The sequence below is a fragment of the Parus major genome, chromosome 20, assembly GCF_001522545.3.
Source record: "Parus major isolate Abel chromosome 20, Parus_major1.1, whole genome shotgun sequence".
In the NCBI taxonomy this organism is placed as follows: Eukaryota; Metazoa; Chordata; class Aves; order Passeriformes; family Paridae; genus Parus; species Parus major.
The window spans coordinates 11,456,709-11,479,726 of record NC_031788.1 but is presented as its reverse complement, the minus strand read 5'-3'; the positions used below and the strand labels follow the sequence as shown (position 1 = coordinate 11,479,726).

The following is a 23,018-nucleotide window of genomic DNA, read 5'->3' as shown; positions in this document are numbered from 1 at the left end:
CGAGCGGGGGACACGGGCGGGGACTCCGGCGGCCGCCCAAGATGGCGGCGCGTCCGCGCAGCCTGAGGAGGAGCGCGGTGTGCGGGTAACCGGGGCGGGCGGGGGGCGGCCGCCGCGGGGACGGCGATGATTGTGCTGGGCCGCGTATCAGGCGCTCGCTGAAGGCGCTGCCCGCCCGGCCATGGCTCTAAGGGAGCTGAAAGTTTGTCTTCTGGGGGTAAGTGCTGGGCGGCGGGAGGGAGGGTGGGAGCGGAATGAGGGGCCAGCTGGAGAGGCTCTGTGGTGGCGGGGAGCCTCATGTCAGAGCTCCGGGAAGCCTCTGGTGATGGCGGAGAGCTCTGTCAGAGGCAGGAGAGGCTCTTCGGCGATGGCAGAAAGCTTCTCTCAGAGCCTGGAGAACCCCTGTCAAAGGCGCCGAGCGTGGGGAGCTCTCCCCGGGCGTGGGGTGGCCCTCGCCCCATCCCTCTGAGGGGACCGGGCGGACGCGCCTTCCCCTCCGCGGGGGAGGCGTCTGCCAGGGCTCAATATCGCTCCTTTTCTGCCCTGTTCTCCTTTTAAAAATAAGAGAGGAAGCACAAACGTCCAGTACGTGCTTCCCTCTTTCTCCTAGGCTGTTTCGGGCTTGGAGTTCACAAAATAAATGGAAGCACCTGAAAACTGGTGGGAGAGAGAGGGAGTGGCCTGAATTTATATTGTAAAAACATATATAGGCTTGAAAGCCTTGCAGGTGGTGGAAGGAGGAGACATGGAGCGAAGTGAAGCAGAAGTTTAAAAATTGAAGGGTATGAAGCTTCGTGTTGGCTTGGTTTAGTTTGAGAGCCCCAAGTTGAACAGGTGGAGGTGTCACCACCTGCATTGAAACCCTCTGTTGTTCAGAGTTGTTTTCTACTTCTAAATGGCCACATTGCCCTTCAGAGGGGAAGATTATGTGTTTGTGTGCCCTTTGTCTTATAAAGGTATTTGGGGTAACTACTGTTTATGTTCACCTGGCCTCAGAAACCTTCTGTCATGGAAGAAAAGGAGAATAAGCACCCAGGAAAACTTGAACTCCCCGAGCCAGGAACCACATCTGTGTTTCTCTTTTTAAGATTTGCTCTGATTAATGAGACTGCAAACAGTATAAAACACAGGGCTATGATAATGTGCTTTTCCTGGAGAGGAAAACAGCTTGGCAGGATGAACACAATCATACATAGTGTACCCAAATTGCTGCAATATTCAGGAGATTTAAAAAAAAAAATAAATGCATGAGTGATGTAAAACTTCATTTACAGTGAAGCAATTCCTCAGCAGTTTATTCTTTAAAGTTTTCATGACTCAGGAAATATAAAGCAAAAAGTTTGTCTCCACATGTCTTAATTAAATTACAATTACAAATGTCCAGCTTCTACTGAGAAGTGTTTTCCGCTAATAGTTTATTTCGCTTCTAAATGTGACTTCTCTGTATCTTTTTGCTTTTTAACTGCAGATTCAGTGCTACAAAAATATACGCAATCCAGAATTCTTGTTTTATGTTTCCTCTTTCACCATTTTTAGCACTGTAGAGTAGCATTAGTAACATGTTTCAGGTGTGTCACAGAAAAAAATTCAAGTCTTTCATTAAGCAGGGTGGGACAGCATTAGTCAGAGGTTGAAAGCATGTGTCACACTTGTATAATTTCATGTGCTCCTCTGGTCCTTCATCCTGGCAAGCCATACTCAGTTGCTGCATATTTTACCAAAAGTGCTCTTTTCTCACTGTTCTTCCACTGCAAGGTGTGCATAGCTTTGTAAAAAAGCCCAAAGTTTGAGTAACAGTAAGTGAGAATGCAGATTTTTGTGGTTCTTCAAAAAAAAAAAAAAACTTAACAATTTTGTTTAGAAAACTGTATTTTGTCACAGACCTTCCATTTTCTACTAAATTAATATAATACCTGAAGTGTTTCACTTCTCTGGGATTCTCTGCAGGAATGTGTTATTCACTGCAGTGTACTGCAGAACTTGAGGACAAAAAGAGTCATCTGTTCATAGTAACTAATACCACTTTCAACTGTTTCTATTTTTTAGGACACTGGTGTGGGCAAATCAAGTATTGTGTGGAGATTTGTCGAAGATAGCTTTGATCCCAACATCAACCCAACAATAGGGTAAGAAACTAAGTGAAGTAAATGTGATTTATGCAAGAATAAAATGAGATTACCTGAAGAGATCACTTGGGAGTTCTTCGTGTGTGGCAGCTAAATGTGGTAATAAACATGACTGCAGCCTTAATTAAGCTTGTGAGCTACCTCAGGACACGTAGGAGTGTTCTCAGCACTCCTGCAGCTTCCATTTTTATGTGTAAGGTCTGGACCCATTTTGTATTGTTAATCTAAGCTAGCAATGAATAAATTGCACTACAGATGCTTCTGCTAAACAGACAGCATGCTTTTCTCATGCACAACCTTTAAATTTCAACATCTAATTATTATGCAACTCCATGGGTTCTAATACAATTTTTTAAAGACTCAAGTACTATAAGTCTCCTAGGCTTTTAAGGATTGTTAACATAATTCAGGTAGGTCTCACCATGAATTAGTTAAAATGTTGCACATCTGTATGCAAGGCACACACAAATCTAACTGATGAAACTGTTTTTGCTGTTGGTCTCATGGGTAAGGGGAATATTTGAAACTTGAGCCTCAGAGTAGCAACATTATTGATCTCAAATCTTTGAATGGATAGAAGGAAGGGCAAGCATCAGGGATTCTTGGAGTGGTTGGATCTATTTATTTCTTTTGCTGCCTTTTTTTGCTTAACAATTGTCTTTTGGGCTGCTTTGATCAGAAGCAATTTTTGGCTTATGGGAGGACAGCCTTTGCTCAATGCCAAGAGGTGTGTGGGGGTGTCGCTATAATTTCCTGTCTCAGGTGTCACACAGGCTCTGCTACAGCTTTGACCAAAAAAAGATCCTGCTGATAAAGATCAGCTGTGTCTCATCCTGTCCTTCTGACAAATTGAGGTTCCCATGATCTCTCTCTTTTCTCTTACAACTCCTTCTTTTTCTGAGTATAAATACTGGCATTATAGTTTCTTGAAGTGACAGACTGAAAATCTATCTTTTACCAGCCTTAACAAAATCATTCACTGGTCTGAGGACTGGTTATTTTGGTCATTTGCTGTGTAAAGGAATCAAAACTTGCCCAAATGCAGGGATTGTGTGAAGCTCCAACAAGATACACAGTCCAAAAACTTGAAGTAAATTAATCTTTACTTTTTTATCTTTTTTATACCTTTTTTTTTAATTCCTAATTGAGACTAGTAGGTGGAAAGGACAAAGTAAGAATTAGTAGAGCTTTGAGCAACTTGCAAAACTAAGGCTGAGAATGTTTCAACTTTATTCCTGGGTCTTTGAGTTCATGAGATATGATCTTGTTTCCTGTCCTGTTTTCATTCCCCTTAGAGTCAGCTGAGCAATCACACTGTTGTTGTCAATGTTCATTGCTCTGTTTCTGATATGGCTAGCTGCAGAAGCTCTGTCAGAATTCTGCAACTTTTCTCCCCTCAGGATGCTGATAGCACATTTAACCAGCATATACCTTTAGCTACTGCAGAATATCTAGTCTTTCTTTATAGCATCAAAAAGGAATATCAAACAAGTTATAGTACCTACTTGGCTGAGAGAAGCAGCTGGAAAATTTAGTAAGAAAACAGACATTATTCCTACTAAAAGTCATCAAGGATAACTCCAGCTTGGAGGGTTTTGTTGACCCAATTGTCAAAGAATTTCAAGAAGCATTTAACCTCTTGTCAGGTACCACTGGGGATGGTGTAGTTGTGATGTGAATCACAGAAACACAGCTGTTCAGTTCAAATTGACTGTACAGGGATGTTTTGGTCTATAGCAGCAAGATAAATTCAGTGAGAATCTATGTTTAGGAAACTGTTTCCATATTGACGGGAGAATTCCGATTTTATGCATAATTTGTAGCAGTCTTAAAGGAAGTGAAAGTATCTGCTGTGCTTTACTAGAGATACTCCTATCACTTTGATTTTCTTTATTCATTGCAGAAACACATCAGCTAGTTTTTGGTGTTGAGATGCATTGCAATTAGGCTCTTTGTTTTTAGGGATGTTGCAACTTTATATTCGGCTTCTTAAAAGGGGAATCAACTTTGCAGACTGACACAGTATTTGGCAAATGATCTGGGCTTAAGGAATAGGGAGGTAACCTCTTAACAGCTGAAACATTGTGTAACTGCTCTCTTTCCTTTTCTTTAATGTATCTAGCTAATTGTCCTCTTATAGCATTGAAACAAGTCCCAGGCCTGCAGTTACATTCATTACAAAAGTGTCAAGGACATCATTAAGTGGTTCTTAAGCCCCAAGATAAACTGAACTTCAGAGTCCTGGGCCCAGGTATGCAATGCTGATCATACTGAAAGACTCTTGCTGTCTGAGTCTGACTGTACAGCAAGCTTGGAGCACTGTAAGAAGCTCCAGTGTCTTCACAATCCTGTCAAAACTGACAGAAGAATAAGTTTGGAAGTCTGCAATATTTTCAAGTGGCAGGAATTAATCACACAAGAGGTATTCAAGTTCACAGTGTAGGATCTCACGTGCTTAAAACAGTTATGTCACCTCTAGCTGTGCAAGGATTTTAATTCAGTGTGTGGTTTTTCCAGTGAAAAATGTGCCTACAGGTGAGAGATACAGCAAAGGACTCCCTCTTGTAAAAGAGTAAGGTCACTGAATTTGTGTTCTTGTGGGAAATTCACTCATTCAGCTAAAGCAGATCAAATAAACCACAAAAGTACTTTGCAATATTTAACATCTAGAATTGGAGCCAGGGGAGAAGCATCTGGAACATAGGAGAGAGCTGTCTTTTTGTGGTTTTTTTTAATCTTCTGGAAGTCCAAGAGCCTCTGCAAACTAAAATATGTAATGCCAGACAGGTTTTGGGAGACGTACAAGGTGCAGACAACAAGCAATTTACTCTATTGATTTCTTTGTCCTGTTAACACCTACCAATACTGATATCCATCTCCTATTTTATTCCCAAGTATGGATTTACCAGCACTTACCTGAATGTTAATACAGAGATAGAAAAAGCTGATACAAAGGGAAGAACTTGACCTCTCTCCCCCCAGAAGTTTCCAGTGTGCACTGAAGTGATTGCTGTGGTGCTGTGAGGAGGAATGTTGTTAAAAGGCTGACTTTTCTGGGTTTTTTTGTCATATATCCTATATTTTTTATCTAAAGCTTACAAACAATTAAAACCTATAATTTGCATTCATGTTGTGTTTTGGTAGTTGAATGTCAGTCTCTGAAAGGAAATTTCATCTTCTCTTAATTTCAGCCTTTATGTCTGAACGCTTCATCAGTTTTTGTGTTTGTGTGGGGAAAGTGCTTTTACTGGAATGTGAACCTTTTTGAAAGCTCATGGTGGTAATGAATGTTCTAAGGATTTATATTCTCAAAAAGCATGAACTGTGTAACTTTTTTTTTCAGAGCCTCATTTATGACCAAGACTGTACAGTATCAAAATGAGCTGCATAAATTCCTGATCTGGGATACAGCTGGACAGGAGCGGGTAAGTAAAGTCAATATCTGTGGGAGAAAGTTTGGGCCAGAGCTTGGGTTGCTTTTCAACTCTGCCCCTGAAAGTCACAAAGTGATCTGGTTTTACAAACATGTATTAGAACTCTTGTTTCTATGGAGGTTCCTATTAGATGTGGGTGACGTAGATGTTTTTATTTTTCATTGATGTCATGTTTAAGTTTAAAGGTAAGGAAGATTACTTAAGAGAAGTTTATGAAACAATAGTCTGGGTTTGGATTCACTGAAAGGGAATGGTCTTTCCAGAGAAAACAAGGCTGGTGTGGGGGGAAGCCAGCAGCACACTCTAGTACCATTTCTAGTTGAGTTTTAAACGTTCAACTGCAATATTTGCAGCCAGTGCAGCACCAGAAGAATCAAAGTGAAATAAATTAACCATGTTTCAGAGTACAAGTAAGGCCTTGATTCTGGAAAAATACACAACAGCTAACACATTCTGTTAGCTTCACTGTAAGAGTTATAAATGTGAGTAGGATGTAGATTTAGGCTTTCCAAAGCAGAGTTTTAAGCAATGTTACAGGTGATAACTGCTCTTTTATCCTTTTGTAAAGTTTTACTAATCAAATCTGATGATGTTAGAAGCTATGTCAAGAAATCTCTTTTGAAATTTAAATTTTATTCTTGTAGTTTGGGGTTTTGATCTCTGCAGCATGCATAGTTCTGAGAGGAGGCAACAAAACTTTGAAGAAAATGACTAATCAGATGAAATCCCAGCTAATTAATTTGCATGATTTTTACTTGGAATTTAAAAGGGAATACTTTGCTAGGGAAGTTGCTTGGTTATGGATTACTAGTTAGAACAGTAGAAATTACAGTAGATTTATTAACAGATAATTTATTAATAATAAATAAATTTATTATTTATTCTTGCTGTTTCTTGACTGTGAGTGAACTACTGGCAACTGCCAAGTACTCATGATGAGTTTATTTAGGATGTGAGGTAACTGTGACAAAGGTTGTGTTATTACTTCAGGGTAACAACAGGCAAATACAGCTGTACTGCTTTTCAGGATTGGCTTGAGAAACAGCTCAAACAAAAAGAACCAAACAAACAAAAAAAACAACCCCCCCAGTAATAACAAACAAAACAAAACACCTTGTAACGGTTCAGTCATCCCTATCCACAGGCACTTGACCTTTAGGATTCTTGGTGGAACTGAGTTGCCAGCTCATTGGCTTGGTAACAGCCTTGATGGCTAGGAAGTAACTCAAGTGTATTTGTATCATAATTTAATGCTGTAGATTTTGAATGACAATTTATTTCTTTCCAGCCACACCATAGAAAGCAGACTTGTCAGGGATATTTCCCAGGAATGTGTCCAATAGTATCTGTGTTATCAAAAATATCCTGAGCCCTTCCATTCCCAGCAGTCAGTCAGCATTTGCTGTAAATAGTTTGTCTTAAGTGAACATCATAGCCCATTCTGGAATGTTATTGCTGGAAAGTGATATTCTGAGAGGTAGAGTATGAATTTTTAGAGGTTGGTGCTCTTAAATTGAAACCTTTATAAACATGCCTGCCACTATTTGGCAGGAAACATCCATTACATTTTAGCATTCCATCCTGTTCACTTTAACTGTGCAAGCAATGGGAGGACCTTGTAATTTGGATTCAGCACATCTAATCTGAGGAAGCATCTCTGTACATGACCAGCATGTTCCTGGTCTATTTTTGGGCTCTCAGTGATATCTCTTTAATTTTCTTCCATACAAGTTGCTTGATATCTTTATTGAAATCAAAAAAGGAAAGGTGTCTTGCCAGGACTCTGACCCAGGAGCTGTGATACCTGTGAAATTCATATTCCATATCTGAGTGAAGTCACTTGAGACCCCAATATAACCAAGGAAATCAGTGATATGTGAGCAAGGATGTTTCCTTTGAAATGATTCAGTATCTTCACAGACATTTCTTTCTCCAGAGCAGGACAGAACTATCACTGCTGACACAAATGGGCTGTATACCTGCCTGGCCCTGAGATCTGTAGCACAGTTTTCTGCTCATGCAACATATCTGACAGTGAATTATGGGATTCCCTCCATGGAATAGGTCTGGAATACTAAAAATGTCCACACCATTCTTGGAACTGAAATGTCTCTGCTGAGCTATGATGTGGAATGCATGGAATTCACAGTCCTGGCTCCTAGAGGAGTGTTTGCTGTTTCCCATTTCAAAAGCCCAGCTGCAAATAGTGCTGCACTGCTTCTGGGCACCCCCTTGCTCTCAGTGGCTGGATAACCTTGTTCCAGGGGTGGAAATGTGCACCAAGCCATTCACACACCTCATTTACACACACATTTTATTTCTTCTCTCATTTCTTCTACACTGAGTTCAACTGATAGGAGGTAGTTTAGAGTAATTAGGATTTTTGTCTTCTTACCTAACAGTTTTGAGTTTCCCTGCATAATTACATTATGCATAATTCCATTAATAATTCTGTCAAAACACAAATTGGAGCCTGGGGGGCAAGCTGAAGTCTTTGGAAAAATGGCAAAAGGAAAATCCAGTGTTTCTGGTAACATCTGTTTTATTAATATATTTTATCTGCCGACTGCTCTTAGGTGGAAAAAAGTATCTAAGTGTTAGCAGCCAGGAAATGAGAGTAATACAAAATCAGCAAGTGAAAGTTGGTTTTTTCCCAATGTAAATAGTGAAATAATCAAAAAGCCAGGTTGCAACCAGTCCAAGTGGTGGTTTACCAAATATGTTTCCCTTTATATTTTAGTACTTAGAAGGAAGAGAGGGATTATGTCCCAATGTGAACTGATTGCCTGCCCATGTTTCCCTTTCCCACTATTAAATATTTTTATATTCTGAACTTTGCATTCAAAATCCTATTTTCAAAACAGAATTTTAGAGCCAAATGTAAATGGTCTGGAATTCTGCTTTATAGCAAGATTTTTATGATTTATTATATCGTTCTCAGTTGAACTGTACTATGCAAAAGGAAATTGGTATTTTATTAGAAATGAATAAGCCTTTGTGAAAAACTGTATCCAATTCATTATTTTTACCCTGAATAAGATGCACAAAAGCTCTAAATCATATATGCTTACATGGAACCAATACATGCAGTTCACTCTGCACTTTGATGGAGAGTTCTGGTTGCTAGATTAGTTGTCTTGGCTTCTTTAAAGTTGGCAGAATATCCCACTGTTCTTAAGAATGCTTCATTGATATTTTTTGATGCAATTTGATTGTGTACTTTATCACTCTTTTTTTTTTGTAATGGATTCATAAGTTTCTGTCCACACAAAGGTACAGGCCCTACCAAGCAAACAGACTGGCTGTAGATTTCATTCTGAAAATCACAAGAAAATCACTGCAGTCTTTTATCTAGTACATTCCTTAAAGCTCTTCTTGCAACAGGGCACATAGCTGTGGCCTTTCGCAGTTTTTTAGTTTAAACATTCTTCTAAATTTAAGGGAAAAACTGAAGCCATAAGTTAGATTCTGAAGAAATCAACATTTCTAGCATTTAAGACTGATGGCTGATCCATGGGGCTAGAAGTTGACAGCAGCTTCTGAAGATTTCAGATCAAAATTAATATATGCTAGCTTTCTTAATATTTTTGTCTTAGTCAAAGTTGACCTTGCCTTCTCCCTGCATTTTTGTCCTTGTTTGGTGTTTAAAGTTGAGCACATGCATGTTTGTGTAGACAGTCTGTTAAGTGAGAGGTTCTAATCTAGGCAAAATAAGATCAAGTTTGCCTTGGTGCTGCTGATACCACACGATTTATTGCCTGGCCTTAGGAGAACAATGCCTTCCTGGGAGATTATGTGCTCTACTGCACAGACTAGTTGTGACTGTAAAGGAAAGTTTTTCACTGCTGTGATCTTGGTTTTCACTTTTTTCAATAGTAATAATAATGATAGTGAGGTTCTGGAGGTCAGTGGAAGATCAGGTTTATGTTGTCTGCTTTCTTTCTTCCAGTTTCGTGCTTTAGCTCCGATGTATTACCGAGGGTCAGCAGCAGCCATTATAGTGTATGACATCACAAAAGAGGTAAGAAGCTTGATCTTGACCCAGCATTATAATTTCTCTGGCTTTTTTATTTGTGTCATGGACTGGTTCTGACTCTTAATTTCTTAATTCCTTCTGTCTTCTTTCTTTTTTCTTTTTTTTTCCACATTAGGAAACTTTCTCAACGTTAAAGAACTGGGTTAAAGAGCTTCGCCAGCATGGACCTCCCAACATTGTTGTAGCTATTGCAGGAAATAAGTGTGATCTTAATGATGTCAGGTAAATATCTCCTGTCAATTTTTAGGGTTTTCCTTAAGACCTAGAACTAAATATTTTAAGATTTTAGAGCAGCTGAAAGGTTTGGAACAATTTGAGCTGTTCTGCTCTAGTGTTATAGTTTCACAAGGGGTTTGAGCTGTTTCTGCTGTCAGAAGATGTGGTTAGTCTGCCCTTGGATGGTCTTGCCTACTTCCTCCCCTGTGCTGATGTGAGTACACGTGTGATTGGGCAGTAAATTGGGCTGTAAAACGGATCCAGATTAAAACTAACTCTTTAAAAAAAAAAAAAAAGAAAACTGTTCCAAGTATATTTATCTTTCTCACACCATGAACACTTGCTGGCATAACAGTGTGGGGATAGCAGGGTTAGGAATGAGCAGTTTACAGGGAGACAGGATTACCTTTTCTGGTGGCAGTGCCAAGTTACACAAACCTAAACTGCCTGTGAAACTATAGTGTAATAGAAGCTGTTTACCTCACTTTACAAGAAGTGCCCCTGTCAGTCTGTAGCACCTCATTTTGTTAGGAAAAATACCAAGTCTGTTGGAAAGCATTGTGTAGGTTTTTCTAGCTTGCTTGTTCAGGTGCCTTCCTTCCCTGCTTAAATATTGGGGTGGAATTGGCTGTGGCCAAAATAGTTGCAGGGAGCGGGAAAAGCTCTTGAGAAACTTTATGAACAGCCAAACTTTCAGGAAGGCATGTACTAAAAACAAAAGAAGGCCTTTTTCATTGATGTCCTTGTTAAATAAGCCAAAATTCAGAAAGAAGGTGTGTGTAAACTTCTTGGGTTTAGGTTTTGCTGGAAAAGGCACCACAGCTGGTGTCTCAAAGGAGACAGCTGGTTATATGTTTAAAGAACCACTGCAAAGGTGGCTCTGAGTATGGTTTTACAAATTGTTAATACCTAGAAGTTATCTAGTGAGCTCTAATAACTTTCATTAGAAGTAGCATGTCTGTTGAAGGAAATAGAGTGTAAAATTATTTAGAACAGAATTAAAGTCTCACATGCTCAGCTGGCATCCTAAGTGTAAACATTGCTATTCAAACTAATGAGGAAGATTCCTTGTACTTTAGTCAGAAGCAATATTTGAGCCACTGCTCAAAGTCCATGCTCTTGATATCCTAAAGTCCCTCATTACTGAAAGTAGCCAGTGTGTTGTAGAAATAGTATGTGAAGTGATACAACATAAAGTTCAGTTATGTTAGGTTCATAAACCCTACAGCTACTGTGGTTTGTATTTTTCATTTTGTTTAAGGAAAGAAACAAAATCAAGTTGCCTACTTTGGGGGGCAGAATGACTTGTACACTTCTGTGTGCTCAGAAGTGCTTTTTAGTAGCTACATCTTCATGCAAAGTAAATGCTGCACTGATGATTTGTGCAGTGTTGGGAGATACTTTGGTTTTGGAAACAGTCATAAGAAATGCACAGGATCATTGGAAATAATGTTTTAGGATCTTCTTAGGATGTATAAAGCTGCTGGGGTGAAAAACATGCCTCAGAAGGATTGATTGCAGACCTAAGATTAGAGCACTCCAGACAAAAGCAGTGCAACGTCAGATGGATTAAGGCCTTGGGTAGTTCATGACTGTGCTTGTACCTCAAGGCAGGGAGACAGAGTAAAGAATGAGCATCAGCTTCAGCATGAGGGAGCACTGTGATGCCAAACGTGTAAAATATTCATTACAGGAGACACTTAAAAACTTAATCTGTCCCTTAAGGTTTTGAGTAATGGGGTTCTTCTGCATTCATGAATTTTTCTTTCTGCATTCATGAATTTTTCTTTCCTTTTTTTTTTTTTTGTTCCAGAGAAGTCATGGAAAAAGATGCTAAAGACTATGCAGATTCCATTCATGCAATATTTGTAGAGACAAGTGCGAAAAATGCAATAAACATTAATGAACTCTTTATAGAAATTAGTAAGTATTTAAACAGTTAATGTACTTTCTTCTGCAAAAAACTTGCATAGAAATTTGATTTCTGTATTACTTGTTATGCTATTTGGGTGAAAATTTACAGACTTTATACTAAATTTGTTACAATCTGACATGACTACAAACTGCAAAATGAGCTGCATGAATTTCTGTTCACCTAATGACCTCTAAATATTCCTTCTAGAGGTTTTCAGCCTAGTGTAATGCTGCTGGATAAATACCAGACAGGGTACTCCTGTCAGAAGTCAGTGTCATCTTACCATGTCTGTTATTGAATGTTCCAATTAGTACTGCCAAGGTTATGGAAAAGGAAGGAAATGGCATAAGGAAGATCCAGACTTTATACATCTGAGAATAGGAATTAAGTTCTCACTCTTAGTCCTTTTACTTTGGGTAAAAAAGTGTATATTAAAAAATACAGTAATTCATAAATGCCAGATTACTGCATGGGGAATAGCAACTACTACATGTAGATTTTCCTCAAGTATTTTTTAATACTTTGGGGGTTTTTTATATTAAATTGGAAATCTTTTCTGCCCCATTTGTGGGGAGGACAACAATGATACTTTTTATATGTGTGAATAAAAAGCAGACAATATTCCAAAGTGAATTCTGTGCAATGTTATTTAGAGGATATGTGTCAAGTAGCAACACCAATGTGCAGGTGTGTCAGCCTGTTTGTGAAAAGAGGACTAACTACAGAAACATCAGACTTAAGAAAAAAAAATAGGGTCTATACAAGCATAGCATTGCATATATTGAAGCTGATGTAAAGAGTATGTGCTGTAGATTAGCTTCCTGATTTATTGACTTAATAGTTGCTCTCTAAAATTGATCGTGAATAAATTATGGGGGGAAAAAAAATCATAAATCCTCCTCAGAAGAGAATGCTCAACCAGGAACAGTCCATTTTAAAGACTGATGAGATGAGTAAAGCAGCTCTCTCTACAAGCACTCCTTTGTTAAGCCCGATGCAGGTGATCTGTGGAAATACAGGTCAAGATGGTTGTTCTCAAGCTGTTCCAGATGGTATTGCATCCTGAAAAGTACTCTCCAAGTGCTTTTACAGCTCAGCTGTCCAGGTCTAGAGCAGCCTGAAGTGCCTTGCTGCTAAATTGACTTCAAAGTGCCTTGCTGTCCTTTTGTGCAGCCAGTTATGTCCGTCCCTCTTACAGACATAACACAGACTGTTGCTGCCATCCTGCCAGGCAGGAATGTCTTCCCTAGTGACCTATAGCTAATTGAAGGCACATTTTTGTATACAGAGCATACACTGGATGCTTAGAATTAGTTTCAAGTATAACATTTCCTATAAATTTCTTTTTCCTGCCTCCTTGTAGGTCGCAGAATTCCATCCACTGACACCAACCCCGCATCCAGTGGGAAGGGCTTCAAACTTCGACGACAGCCATCGGTGACAAAGCGCAGCTGCTGTTGACTGACCCCTTAGAAAATCAAACTTGTTTATACAGTAGGTGGTCTTGGAAGTTAATAGTTCACATTGGGTTTATATTATCAGTCTTAGATCTGTATTTGCTGGTGTTCATACACCCGAAGTCCCCCAAAAAGGGACTGGCTCTTGTGGCACCCGTACGTGAGCAGAAAAGACTGCAGTCGTCAGGGCAGCCTGCTGGCTTCCACAGCGTGCGGTGTCTCGTGCATTCAAAGGGAATCCATCATCACTTTTTTGGCCTTGCTTGATTGGAAGGTGACTATGTGGATGGTAGAACTGAAATGTTTTCATAGTTTTGTAATCAAGGTTTTGGGAGGTTTTTTTGTAAAAAGGGAAATGAGCACTTTTGTGGGAGATTGGGTTAGGAGGAGTCTGGAAGTTAGATGTCATTTCTTCCTTTTCTTCAGTGAGCCTTATTTTAAATTTTGGTGTAGCTAATCCAAAGTATGATGGGACAGTTGATGTGAGATGGCTACAGAACGAGCAACTGAAGACAAATAGTAGGCAAATCAGTCCATCCAGTCCCCAAATCCCATTTGCACTTTTTATTTAAGGATGATCTGCACTGGGGGTGGGGACACAAGCAACAGATCTTAAACCACAGACAATCTTCTTTTTCATGCTGACTGTAATCACTTTAAGGCAAACTGGTATACTTATAGGCATCTTTTTGTTGTTACAAGTTTTTTTTAATATTAAGATGTTGGTTGAAGAAAATTACTTGTAGATCTGACTGAATTAAGTGGTTACTGGCTGAAAAGAGATGCTGTAAACAGATGCTGCCAGTGGTTCTGATAAGACCTACAAGTTTTTGGGGAAAGCTTTTAATTGTTTGGCATGTGTAAAGTGTTCATATTATATTTATAAGACCAGTGTTTAAAGTGTTATAAATTATGTAAAAACAGTAAAAATAATACAATCTTCTACACTCCTTTCATTCCATACCTAAGGATAAACTCTTGGGGAATCTCCATCAGGGTTTTTTTTCCTGCATTTTAGGTATTGTCACTGTGAGTTCATCCAGAGGCAGATGAAATTCTTTCTCTTTCAATGATGTTTGAAAGGGCCAATAGAAAATCTTGTAGGGGCAGCATGAGGCCTGTCTGTTGAACAACCTTCCATTTGGGGTGCACCCAGTCTTTCTCATTTTGGGCACAAAAATACACATAGGAAGTAACCTTAAGACGTGGTAATGTAGATCATTACCTCTTGGTTCCTGGGTTTTTCATCTGGGGGTGTTTTTCATCTGTGAGGATTTTTAGCAAATCAGTGTTTAGCTTATTCTGTATGGGTTCTAGTAGGCTTTCAATTAAACTATAGGTTGACCATACCTGTTTGTGCTATTTTATTTATTTTTACTTTTTGTTTCTTACCAGCACTAGTGAGAAACTTTTATACTTTTGAAGAAAAAGAGCTTAATAGACTTGAGTATATACTAAAATATGCTGGTTAGCTTTAGTATCAAACTGAGATCATGACGATGGTTATTCTTTTTTTTTAATCTGGTTTTCTATCATCTCAAGTATTTTCTCTGAAGGAAATGTAGGAAAATTTGTAAGAAATTAAAGGACTTGTACTTCAGATTAATTTGTGTTACTGAAAATCCTTGGAGAGCTGGAGCAAAACAGGCAAACTGGTACAGTGAGGTTTTTGGATGAGTCAGTGAGTTTAGTGATATTTGGTGACTACATTTTTGTCATGCCTTTTCCTTATCCTGCCTGCATTGCCAATTCTGCCTCTTTTGCCATAGTCCTACAGGCTCCATGCTTCTAGAGAGCCCAAGAAATCCAACTTCATGGGTTTACACCCCACTGCTTCCGCAGTTCTGATCTTGAATTACTGCAGGTAATGAACACACAGAAACAGCCAGTGTTTCACATTGTCCAAACTGCCAGCCCTGGAGTGAGGCTGCTTTTTAACACTTGCCTATTTAAAAAGACAGACAGTTGATGTAAGTTCTTCTGAGTCCAGATAAGTGTTTATTGATCACTGGCCCTGCTGAAAGCTGGGATGCAATCTTCCCTGCATGAGATGCACATGCTCATTGTTTCATTTTTGTTGGAGAAAAATTGTTTCTTTCGTATTAATAATTTGTTAGATCAGCTGCTTTGATCTTGCACTAGGTTTGCTGGAATTGATTGTATTTTGTCCTAACATAGCTTCTCTATTTGGAGATACATTGGTATTGGAGCATTTGATTATCAACCATTCCAGCTAAATTTTTCATAACTTTTTTCCTGGTAAGAAGTTGTCAAAAAAGCTCAGGATTAAAGATTTATTCCATCATGTCTTTCTGTCTAAGGAGTGGAGTTCATCAGAAAGACTCAACTTTCTGATACTGTCAAAGGGAATTACACAATCTCAGAATTGTTTAGGTTGAAAGGGACCATAGTGGTCATCTGGTTCAACCTCCCTGCTCAAGCAGGATCATCCCAGAGCACATTGCACAGATTTATTTCTGCAGAACAAGTTTGAAAGGGCAAAGTGTCATGTATGTAAAAATGTAATGAGGTGTATGTTATATCATTGATCCAGAGCATTTTTAGATGAAAAAATATGACTATTGCAACTCCTAAACACCATCAGTTATTTCTCATGGAAGTTAGAGAATTGAACAAAAATATAGTTTGATAAACATTTCATTCTTAAGCTTTGGAACAACTTGAATTATTGCTCCAGGTTTTGGAAGGTGTCTTCATCTTACCCTCTATTAAAACAGTCACTTAACTGACTTGCCAGGCTCTCAATCTGTGCTGTAGATAGTTTTGTAGGATACTTTATATACATGCTGAAAACTGGCATATCAAGTACCCAAGTAGGTGAAATTTGGAAGCTGACATTTAGTAGCATCTAGTAATCATACTACTGAAAATTGTTAGAGGTGCTTTGAAAAAGTTCTAAGACAATTCTAACAACTTTTGCTGTTGCCATGAAGGTTAAGACTTTGTGTTATATCCAACAAATCACTGCACTCCAGATCCCTGCTGCCATCAGTGTGACCCTTCCTTTAAGTGCTGCAGGATCAGACAGTTAATGGTTTAGAGGGATGTTTTGTGCAGACTGGAGTCTTTGATGTGTTGCTTTACATTTAATGCTACCAGCATGCTCAAGAAGGATTATTTATTTGCTTGGGAAGAGAGTAAGAGGAGAGCAGACTGGACCTACTTATTGATTTGGAAGTCTAATCCTTTAACCTCGTTGAGGGAGAGCTACATTCTTGGTTAAAGCTTCATTTTAATTATCACAAAGTAATTCAAGGGGAAAATCTTGAATGGTTTAAAAGTTAGCCTCAGCAAGATTTTTTTTATTACACTGTTAAGCTTAAATTATTCTTTCGCATTAGTGTTTAGTTCCAGTATAACACATTATTAGTTATAATAATGTTATACCACATTATTCCTCCTTAGGAAAAGGAAGCTTTAGCAGTGAAGTTTGAATTACTTGCTTGTGAAACAGTCTTTAGAGTGTGTTAAGGATGGTGTAGGCTATTTGTGGTGTGCTGTGTCAGCAATCTGCACAGGAATGGATGATTTACAGGACAGAAGCTGTCAGAACAGTGGAGCTGCTCACCCTGGAGTGAGCCTCACTCAGCAGCAATAGTTACAGACAAGCAGGGCAAAATCATCTCCAACATGAGCAGAACCTGCAGAATTCACTGGCTTCAACTTCTACACTGCCTGCTCACTTTGTAAAAAGGCTTCACGTATCTCTCCTAAATACTTGCAGCCTCTAAAAATGGCTTTATGGTTTATAGTTGAGAGGAAAAGACAAGCTTTCTTAACTTTTCTAGCAGGAAGTCATTGTACAACCATCTGAGATGCTTGAGATGTACATCACAAGTCAGTTTCTCAAAGCAGGAGAATTGTGTACTTGGAATTAAATCTCTAAAAATCTGCAAAAGAATTCCCTATAGAAAACTGTTGATGTTTTATGTTCAAATCCCATCTCTGGTAGTAGATCACAGCCTAGTGATGGTAGGTGACAGAAGATTTACAGAAATATGATGACAGTGTGAATTACCAATGCAAGATGGAAATACATGTTCTAGTATTAAAATAGTCATGTTATTTTCCTTTGAGTTATATGGCTCCAGCTTGTCAAAAGGAATATGCATGAAAATACATATTTGTATACCATATAAAAATTTAGGTGCCAAAATGTAATTCCCTAAAATTACTTAGGCCTTCTGACACTAATATTTGTTTCTGAAAAATCCCTTCTGATATTATGGAGGTCTCAAAAGTCTGAATGCATTCACAACTTGGAAAAAAATTGAACAAGCACTACCAGATTTTATCCCTGAAGTGTCACAGATAACAAATCTTTCAAGAGATATAAGACTATCCTGAAACCCAAGAATACTGATGAGTTTAGCCTCTGACATGTCACAATGTCCCTAGGGTCAGCTTTTTCCTCCTCCCCCCCTCCATTTCCTCTCACCACACCCAACCCTGAATTTTTAACATAGTGTTGTCAGAGTGTACATGCTATAAAGAGCTATTCAGACATACTTAGAAAAGTTCAAATGGCTGAGAGTTACTGGGTGCTCCCTATTTTACATGAAGAATTGAGGCAGTAGGATGACTTTTCACAGTCTAGAGTAAAGACTTAGAAGAAACAATTTTGCTGTTCTTGTTCCTTCAACATGCAAATTTATGTTCCTAAATTTTTGCTTAAACACTAACTGTAAATTTTATTTAAGGAGCTAATCACCTTTGTAAAGGTTTTCTTTTAAGAAGGTTGGGGTTTGTTTTGCTTGGTTTCTGTTGATGTTTTCACATGTGTGTTATTGAACAAACCAACTTTTTCAAATGTTGAAGGAAACAGACCACTCTTCTGTCATGCTCTTCATCACTGTGGGTGTGATACTCCATCCAGTTGTTGCACTTGAATATTCTGTAACTCTGACACCTTGATAGATTCACCGCTACTATCTTTTACTCGTGTTACAGTATGTATTTCCTATTAAATCCATTGTTTTCTTGGCAATTTGTTCTTTGTTTCCTTATGGATTTAGACAATGATAAGTGGTGAGTGTCTCTTTTGCCACGAAGTTCTAGAAGAATCTGTCAAAGCAGCAAATATTTGTAAGCAAAATGGTAATTCATTAGCACAGCCTTATGAAACTGTTACAGCAGCTGAGACCTGTGCCATGACTCTATTTTATCACATAATGAAGGCTAAAAGCACATTGACCTGGAGGAGCAAGCTATTGTAAGCCTCTTCTGTATTTTAACTTTCTTTCTTGTACTACTTCTTTCTGAAATTGTGTATGCAGCACTGACACTGTGATGGTGAATTAATTGATTTAAGGCACAGAAATAGATTGCATTTCTGTAGCTAAGATGCTTAAGATTTCCTGTCCATCTTCCCACTTGTACTCCCCACACTGAGGACAATGAAGAAAAAAAAATGTTTTTTTTCTGAATGAGAAACTGCATTTGTGTGTTCAGGACACAAAAATAACCTGATATGCATAGAGCTCTTGCAGTGTAGTAAATGTTTGCCTGTAAAATGTGTGAAGGTTAACCTTTGTATTGGCAATTCTTGTCACTCATAACAACATTCTGCCTTTTCATTCTAGGATGGGGTTAACCTGTTACAAGGGTTGAAAGGTCTGTGCCTTCTTACTATATTATCTCTTACTAAAACAAACTTAAGCCGCTCAAACTTACAGAGCATTTGCAGCACTGTAAACTGCACAAATTTCCAACCATTGCTTCACTGCATGAAGTGTAGTCAGATTACTAGTGATGAAATATTGTAGTGATGAATTCCCAAGCTTATGAATGTTTTGAGACTTTTTTTTTTTAGTCTTCTCTTGGGCTGGTCCTGAGAGCGTGTACAGGTTTGTCTGTATTGTTGGTTTGTAGATGCTAATGAGGAAAACCAGGCTTTTGTTCTCTCCTTTCTGTTTGAATTGTTACACTCCCATATAGTGCATAGAATGCAAATAAAGAAATGTTGATTTGACATAATGTAAACAGCCTTTTCAGCCTAAGCATTCATAATAAACTTTTATAGTGTAATAACATGCTAAATCACTACCAGTCTGATGTATTGTGCAAAAAAATAAAAAGGTGTAAACATTTTATTAATAAAAAGCTTTGTTTATAAATATGCTGACTTATTTATAAATGCTCCCAAAATTCTCCATATCTTAAAAAACAGTCTCTATAGCAATATAATTATAGAAGAGGAATGTAAGCAATAGCTTATGTGTACAAATGACTGGAATAGCTGTTTTCCAGAAGTCCAGACTACTGGTGTTCAGAAACTGGAGCTTTTCCCTGGTTTATGTACACACAAAGGCAGAAGAACTTGTGCAAAGAAGGGATGGGGGGAAACAGCAGAGAGAATGCAGCTTTTGTGTAACACTTCCTTTCTTTGCAGCACCACGTCTGAGAAACTGCAGGCCACACACAGTCTTGTCAAGCAGGGCAAGGCCTGACAAATTCTATTAGGGCCAAGTTATTTAATACATTGCTTTTACCTTAGACTGCATGAAATGCACAATTCTCAACTGCTTAGGCCAAATTTCTGTCAATCAAAACTGTAAAGTGCTTTTAATATCTGCACAGTGTTGTGGGGCCTGTTGTGCTGGGAAGGGATCTCCTCTTGCTTGTTAACACAGCCAGCTGGTTGGTAGCTTGCTTTTTATAAACCACTGCTCTGTTGCTTATGTAGTCCCCAAAAATATGGATTTGGCTGCAGTTAACTCGCGTGTCTTACATGAGGCTTGAAAGATGTGGTTTGCTTGCTTCACTCTGGGATGCACATCTAACATGTTGAGTTAATAGCAGCCTTCAAAAGCTAAATAAACAATAACTCCTGTTTCTGTACTGCTGTTTCACGTGAAAAGGTTGGATACCAGATTATTTTAAGCAAGTGGCTGCAGCTCCTATGCAGGAAACCCATACTGTGTTATCTTCTGTGTAACAGACCTGGAATAATTTAAATTTCTTGTTACCTGCAATTTAGAAGTTATGGTCTTAGATGTGAGCAAACTGCTTTTGAATAGTGTCAGATGGGTTTGTCTAAGATGGCATGAAGGTGCATCAGGCTATAAGAAGGGTAGATGCAAGGAATATGCTGGAATAGAGAGAAAAGGACGTTTGCATAGGGATCTGAGAACTAAATGCAAACTACCTGGTTTGCACACACACAATGAGAATGATTCACTTGGATCAAGTCTTTCATAGCTTCTAAGGGAGAAGCTTTGCAACTGATGAGCTTGTTCTTTAAAATTATTTCAGTACAAAGCTTTCAGGTGCTGTCTAGCATTTCCCTGTAGTGTTCATCCCAATTTTCTCCTGTTAATCAAAAACCCACATGGGCAACGAGTTGCCTTTTAGTCTTGTGGCTGAATTGTTGGAGTGAGGGCTGTCTGTGGAACAGAAACAGGGTATTGCAGGTGGCCTCCATGCACACCCATTGCAGTGAGTTTGACCCACTAAACAGTAAATGTACACACATTATTTACATGCGACAAAAACCTGACAACCTACATTCATTAGACTTCATAAACTTTCAACTTAAAGCACAGCATTGTTTATAAAACCTTCAGCCTGGATGAAAACGTGGGCGAGTCCTTCAAATACAAACAGGCAAGTTGGGAGCTGCCAATTAGGGCAAGGTGATACATCTTGGCAAATCCATTGAGAGGTGGATCATCAAATGCTTCAGGGGGTTCTTTGTACTTCTTTCAGGAAAAGTAGAATTTGGAAAGGTCTGGGCGGCAACACTTAATTGTTGTTTACATTAGGGTTTTTATTATGCATGACTATGCTGTGTAAAGCTTTCTCTCTTACTCCTCCAGTTAGTTTGCAATTAACTTACCAATATGTATAAAGCTTGTGTTTTCCACTAATTACTGGTCTAAGAATGCCTGGCTTACAGAGAGAATCTGTTCATAAATAAAATTTAAGAGATTAGGTAAAAAAAGGGAACCTTCCCACAGCACCAGCCACGAAAGCTGCAAAATACGAGTGAACTCTGTTCTCTCCTGACTTGAGATCTGAAATGTTATGACATAACCTGTAGTTTAGGCTGAAAATTTCCCCCCTCACTCTCCCCCCCAAGGACAAAAATAATATCATCCAAATCTAATTTCCTGGAAAAAGAAAATGCATCCTTTTATGATATGTGACCATTCTTTCTCCAAAAGAGAAGGAATTTAAGAACAAGAGCAGTATTTTAGTGTATTGCCCTGCAGTGATAAAGTTTTAAAAAATCAGTCCTGCTGTCCTGGCTGGAAGGAGTTGGCATTTCACTTGTATCATGCAAAACTAAGTTCTCTACTAAATACAAGAATGGGTTGGGTTTGTTTTGGCAGGGAATGAAAGACGACTGAGAACAAAAAGGATGAAATAGTATGGGAGGTGGTAAAGCACATGAGCAGAAAAACAGGGATTGTGGTGGACAGGAGCAGCTGAAGGTGTGGTATAAACACTGCAGATGTGCTCAGGGCAGTGAATGCCACTGTCCTGCTTAGGGTGTTAATTTTAACATATAGATCACTCATTTATTACTCTTACTGACAGAAAGGAGAGCACTCTTGTAATTTAGATCTTTTTAACTACCTTCTGCATTTTTGGCATTTATTAAGTCAAATAACATGATACTAACAATTTGTGTGAGGGGAAGGTGCATTGCATCATGTGGATTATACTCCATGAGAGAAAACAGATTTTCACAACATTTTAACCTTTTAATTCACTTCTCACCTCTTTGCTCATCAGTCCTGCGTAGGACCAAATACAGCCATGTGCTTTGAGTTGATGTTCTTTGGAAGCTTTTTATTTCTGCAAATGGCATCTCCTCCTGAAGTCATGTATATATAAATCCAGTATGTATAAAGTTCAATGAATACTTTTTTTTGGGGGGGTACATACATTACCAGTTTTTAAGACCAGCATGTTTCTGCTGGTAACAGGGGCATCCCAAACTCCTGCCTCTGACAGGTTACAGCAATGCTTTATAAATTCTTAGGAACTTTTCAAATGTTTAAAACAACCTGAGGACAGAGGGGAGCAAGAAGTGTAGCGTTGCTGTAATTACACTGGCCTAGGGCTATCAATAAAACAGCACTTTAAATTAAACCATGCTGTAAATTAAAAAAAAAAAAAAGTTTTAAACCACTGGAGTAAAAACCAACCAACAAAACATAAACACAAACAAAAATATCCCCAAAACACCCACCACAAACCACCCCAAAACAAACACAAAAACCGCAACAAGCAACCCAAAACTTTGGTTACTGTTAGGAAAGGGGAGAGTGGATGGCTTAAAATCTGAGGTGACCTGAAGTTCTGGTTTTATGCGTTAAAAAGCGAGTATTTCCCGCAGCTCGATGCCGGTTCCCAGAGTTGCCCTGGCGCTGTAACGCTGCGCCCCAGCCCTGCGGCCCCGGGAGCTCCTCCTTTTCCCGGGAGCGCTTCCCTGCCCTTCCCCGAGCCTGGCCGGAGATCCCGGCGGCGCTGGAAGCCGGGGCCCGAGGGCTTCCCCTGCAGCCCTGAGGCCACACGGAGCAGAGGCCTAAAACAACACGCTGCTTCTGGATAACAAGGCGTTTATTACAAATCACGCTTTCCGGTGCCGATTAAACGTTATTTATTAGCCCTCTTTCTTGCCGTAATGCTCCGGGGAGGCACCTCCGGCCACAGGAGCGCCCGAGGAGCGGCGGCGCGGGGCCTCCCCCCGCGGCCCCTGACGGCGGGGCCGGGCTCACGTCAGGCGCCGCCGCAGCCTCTCCGCGGGCCCCTCCGTGCTGCATCATCCCGCCTCCCGCCCGCCCTGCCCGGCAGCGTGTGCGC

At 39.4% G+C, this 23,018-nt stretch overlaps 1 protein-coding gene across 1 annotated transcript; it reads left to right on the top strand.

Annotated features, from left to right (window-relative positions):
• The first annotated feature begins 26 nt into the window (after window positions 1-26).
• Window positions 27-19,321, top strand: RAB22A (RAB22A, member RAS oncogene family). The gene is made up of 7 exons (XM_015647548.3): window positions 27-217; window positions 2,047-2,126; window positions 5,470-5,551; window positions 9,510-9,581; window positions 9,712-9,818; window positions 11,626-11,735; window positions 13,091-19,321. Exons 1-7 carry the CDS (start codon window positions 182-184, stop codon window positions 13,186-13,188), a joined length of 585 nt encoding a protein of 194 aa, XP_015503034.1. The 5' UTR covers window positions 27-181; the 3' UTR covers window positions 13,189-19,321.
• The last annotated feature ends 3,697 nt before the right edge of the window (window positions 19,322-23,018 follow it).